The 4774-nt window shown below is 49.6% G+C and overlaps 1 protein-coding gene across 1 annotated transcript; it reads right to left on the bottom strand.

Annotated features, from left to right (window-relative positions):
* Positions 1 to 600: 600 nt before the first annotated feature.
* Positions 601 to 1935, bottom strand: LOC123450170 (agmatine coumaroyltransferase-2-like). Its single transcript, XM_045127554.1, has one exon. It carries the CDS (start codon positions 1933 to 1935, stop codon positions 601 to 603), a length of 1335 nt encoding a protein of 444 aa, XP_044983489.1.
* Between the last annotated feature and the right edge of the window lie 2839 nt (positions 1936 to 4774).

Genomic DNA, 4774 nt, shown 5'->3' with positions numbered 1-4774 from the left:
TCATCGCGTTGCCGCACACCCCATTGACACACCTATCGATCTAGGTCAAGCGCAACAGAGACGAGAAGCAGCGCTGCCGCCACTGCCCACGACATCGTTGCCACCATCGCCCTCCTCCATGGCTACCTCATCTGGCTCTGCAAGCCAAGGAAAAATTATACCTCCTTCTCCCATCCCTCTCTCTGTTCTCTCTCTTTCACACATATGCATATAGACAGGCCATAGACACGCATAGAACTATCGTAAATCAGTACCCTACCTGATTCTTGAGTCTATCACCTTTTAGATGGACCAGGGGTAGAAAGCGATGTTTTTCATGTCCGGACTTCCGTAAACCCTTCATATTTGTCCTCGGTTTACGAGAAAAATCACGTCGGAAACCGTTCCGCGGACTGACATAGGACCACATTAGATGGTTTCCATGGTCCGAACAGCATGGTTCGGACGGTTGCGAGAGGTTTGTGGGTCCGCTTGAAAATGCCCTAACAAGCAATGTTTTTCATTTTAATTAGCTAGACACCTTGTCTTTCGATGATTATTAAGTTTGATGATCTCCTTGCAAGCTCTAGCTAGCTATGCTTTTTATTTTTCCTTTTTGAGCTAGGTGATCTTGTGGCATATCCTCTTGAGCTCCTCGAGGTGGTCGTCAAAAAGGGCCACGTAGGCCTCCATGCTGCCGTCGTCTAGGGTGGACGGCACCAGGAACAGGCTGCCCTCCATGGGGTAGTACGTAGGCATGACGCGGAAGGGACCGCCGCCGCCGAAGTCCAGGTCGTGGAAGTTGATCCCCAGCCATGCATCCACCTCCAGGTCCGGGCACAGCACCGCCTGCTCGCTGTCCGCCGTCGGGACGAGCCCCTCGGCCTCCACGACGCCGGAGGAGGCCAGGTCCACGAAGGAGCGGAAGTAGGCATCGTCCACGTCGGCGATGGCGCGGTAGATTAGCTCCGCCGCGTGGCCCACCGGCCGGGACACGAGGTCACCGGCGTCGCAGCGCGGGAATGCCCAGAGGACCACGTTGCCGAAGTAATCGCGCGGGACCGGCGGGCGCATGCGCGTCCGGCCGTTCACCGAGATGCGGACCTGAGTTGACACGCCGGCGCCCAAGCCGCGCGCCGCGGTGATCGCGCGCCAGAGGTGCGCGGCCACGCTCTGGAACGTGGTGTAGCCGCGCCGCGAGGGCGGGAGGCCCGACGACGCCCGGGCCTTGACACGAGCCACGAACTCCTTGCTCAGGTACATCCTGTGCACCTTCACCTTGTCGTGCCCCGCCACGCCCAACTCCACCTCCTCCTCGTCCACCACGTTGCGCTTCTTGGCCCTGTACTCCACCTGCCGGTGCGGGAACTCCACGAGCGGCGGCTCGCGCGGCACAAACCGGGTGCCGCGGTCGAAGACCGGGGCCGGCGACATCGGCAGCCGCCGCGTAGCGAGGCCCCACGCCGAGAGGAAGTTGGCCGTGGCCTGCCCGTCGGCGATCTGGTGATGCCCCGCGAAACCCACTACCAGCGACCCGCAGGAGAAGCGAGTCAGCTGCACCTGCACCAGCTCCACTGGGCCGTCGTCGATCCTCGGGTGCAGCCGCCTCACCTCCGGAGACGGCCCGGACGGCAGCGACACCGCCAGCGGTGCGTCCACCGTGGCCTCCACGAAGCGCGCCCCGGCGTCGTTGAGCAGCACCGACCGGCGCCGATCAGGCCCCTCCCCAATCCTCCCTGCACACTCCCGGTACAAGGTGAGCGCCTTGGCAAGGCCCAGCTCGACCTCGCCGTTGGGCGGGCTCGGCGGCCGGAACGCGAAGATGATGGCGACGTGCTCCCCGTACGTCACCTTGTCGAACACGGAGAGCGTCACCCACCGCGCATGCGCCGGCGCCTCGCTGCCGTCCTCGTAGGACGGCTTGACGATCTTGGAGCTCTCGATCCTAACCTTCATGCTAGCGATTGATTACACTGTGGTTTTCGCGTCGTGTCTCTGAGTTTGCCTGCAGCACCAGCTAGTGTGCATGCATGGAGTTACTCTGAGTCTGAGGTGAGTCGTCCGAGCTGCGTACGTGCTTCACTACTTTGTGTCCGTGTCACTAGCTAGCTAACTGTGAGTTATATATATAACTGAAGTTGACAAAAAAATAGACTACATTTCATTCATCTGGTGCATGCCATTGTTAACTCTCGCCGGTTAACTTAGAGCAAGTACAATAGAGCAGAGTCAGTTGGTTATATGATATAAATTAATATATTTTTGTGTAGTTAGAGAAAAGAAAAGAGGAGAGAGAAGGTAAGCGGACTCTTAGCTAAAAGTCAGCTCTAGCACGTGCTCCTAGACATTTTGTGAGTATGAAAGGTGGACCATATAATAAAAAAGTAGTACACTTTTGTAATGAACTATTGTACATGTTGATTATAAGATTGGCTATAGATGACATGGTAATAGCTTATAGCCAGCAGCTGGTTATACTATTGTGCTTGCTCTTGGAGCATGGTTAATAGTATAGCCAGCTGCTGGCTATAAGCAGTCTTATAGCCCATCTTATAGCTAACTTGTACAATAGTTAGCTATAAAAGAGTACTACTTTTATCATATATGGCACACCTTCCATTCTCACAAAGCACATAGGAGCACGTGCTAGAGTTGTCTCTTCACGAATAACCCGTTTCCCTTCTCTCTCTTCTTCTCTCTCATCCAACTCAGTAAAAATATAGTATTTTAATCCTTACAGTCTGCTGAATATACCTATTGTACTTGCTCTTAGCGGTTTATGGAAACGGAGAGGTTGGCTAGCTTGTGGCGTTCTGGACTTTTCCAGGTAGGGAAATAACGAGCGGGATAATAAGTGCTTCAAGTACTTACTACTAGTTAACTAATCCTACTACAAATCAAATAATCATCTTAGCAAAAAATAAAATCGTAAGGATTGTGATCCTAGGGCCTCTTTGATTCACGGATTTTTTATGGGCTTGGGGTCTGGGTAAATCTTTTCGGTAAATCCTCTAGTCTCTAGACGTGACATAAATATTACACATTTAAGTTCTATATAATTGATCTTACATGAAGATAGATATGGATTCATCCTTTTCTTTTTTTCTTTTTTTATGCTTAATAAATCATTTAGACATATGATAACTATGTCGCGTTAGATGAGTCCTTACACATCCAAATCCTTTCTACGAGTGCAACTGCCACCACGTGTATGTGACTCTTGAAGCATTGCCAGGTGCCAGCCTCAGGTGCCAGCCTCAGCCCACGCATGGATTCCGTTACGTACGTACGTACGGCCGGAGCAGCAGTCGTCAACAAGCAAGTCAAGCATTGAGGCAGTGAGATGACTCTTTCATCCATGATCCATCGATCGCGGTCTCAATTTCATGCATGCCTACTACCAGAACCACAACAAAGATCAACAGTCGCGTCGTGCCGACTTGATACTACTGAGCGCTGAGTCCGAAATCTCAGCTGTTGCGTCACATGCATGCACCATTGGTCAATCTAGGTGTGCATTGTCAACTCTTTGGTGTAGCTTTGTCCGAGCTGGGCAGAAAACTGGGGTCAAACAACTGGGGCCACCGCCACCGATACGTGGCCACTGTGCACAACGTGCATACTAAACTGGTCAGTGCGCCCATGTCTGAAAATCATATGAAATGTGTGTGTGCAACTCAAGTATCAATGATACCAACCCAAGGCTAACTCTCTTTGATTTTTATTTATAGAATGTGTTAGAGCCAAGGCTCAAACCCGGATGACGTTTAGCCCAGCTGCCCAGCCAACAGGTCAATGCCCCGTCCAACTATTATTTAGTGTGAGACTTATTGTGTAGTGTCCTTTTTGGTCTCTCATTATCAAATATTTAGTTTATGAAGTTAGTGTTCATAGTGATAAATTGCTATTAATGATTGATGACATCTATTCCTTGTTTATCTGGTCTCCCCAACTCACTATCTAATGAAATGAGTTTTTGAGCTACAACATTTCTAACGAAGATACCTATCATGTTGGGCTTGCAGTTTTGTTGACGTTTTGCTTTGAGACGCCAACTCATTGAACCAAAGGATCTTGATGGTGTCGGGCCTCATCAAAGACAAGTGAAGTTACAGTTTTGAACCTGGTTGAGCGAGTGCCTGTATTAGATGAAGCTAGTTATTTGGTGAAGGGAGTCGCGTCTTCACAACCTCCTGTGTCATTAACTATGTCTGTTCCACCCGTTGCTTTTGAAGGCTCGGTTAAGCTTCCAAATGATGTAGCAAAACCACTAGCAACTCCATTGGCCGACTTACTTGATCAAAGTGTCGATGATGTTTCTGTGACTATTACTTCTACCCCTACTAGAGCACCTAGTGATTTCCTATAGATCTTGTGGGCATCGGCTTGACTGATACATTTAGTGGAGGTTTTGACTCTATTCTTTTCATTTCACATAAATTTACGTTCGATGCTTCTCTTTTTGCAAAAATGAAGCAGTAGATGCTATATCACATGTTTAGTGATTCTGGTTTCTGATATTTGGTAGTGATTTGTGAGTAATGCATGTTTGACAAGGAATTAAGCTTGCTTGAATATTGTCTTGTTTTGGAAGGCTCACTATTGTGACAGTACAGATGTTCATTCACTACAGGAAAAACTGCATGTAGAGACGTCATATTCCATAGCTACAGACGTGTTATTTCATCTCTAAGCAACTATAAAGTCGACTTAGTAAAGCGTCTTTGAAGCGTATCCCTATGCACCATCTCATAACATGTAGACACGCTAGCTAAGCGTGTGTACATGGCATGAG

The sequence above is a fragment of the Hordeum vulgare genome, chromosome 4H (genome assembly GCF_904849725.1).
Source record: "Hordeum vulgare subsp. vulgare chromosome 4H, MorexV3_pseudomolecules_assembly, whole genome shotgun sequence".
NCBI lineage: Eukaryota > Viridiplantae > Streptophyta > Magnoliopsida > Poales > Poaceae > Hordeum > Hordeum vulgare.
Note: the sequence above shows the minus strand (reverse complement) of the source record. Positions and strands in the feature narration are given on the sequence as shown.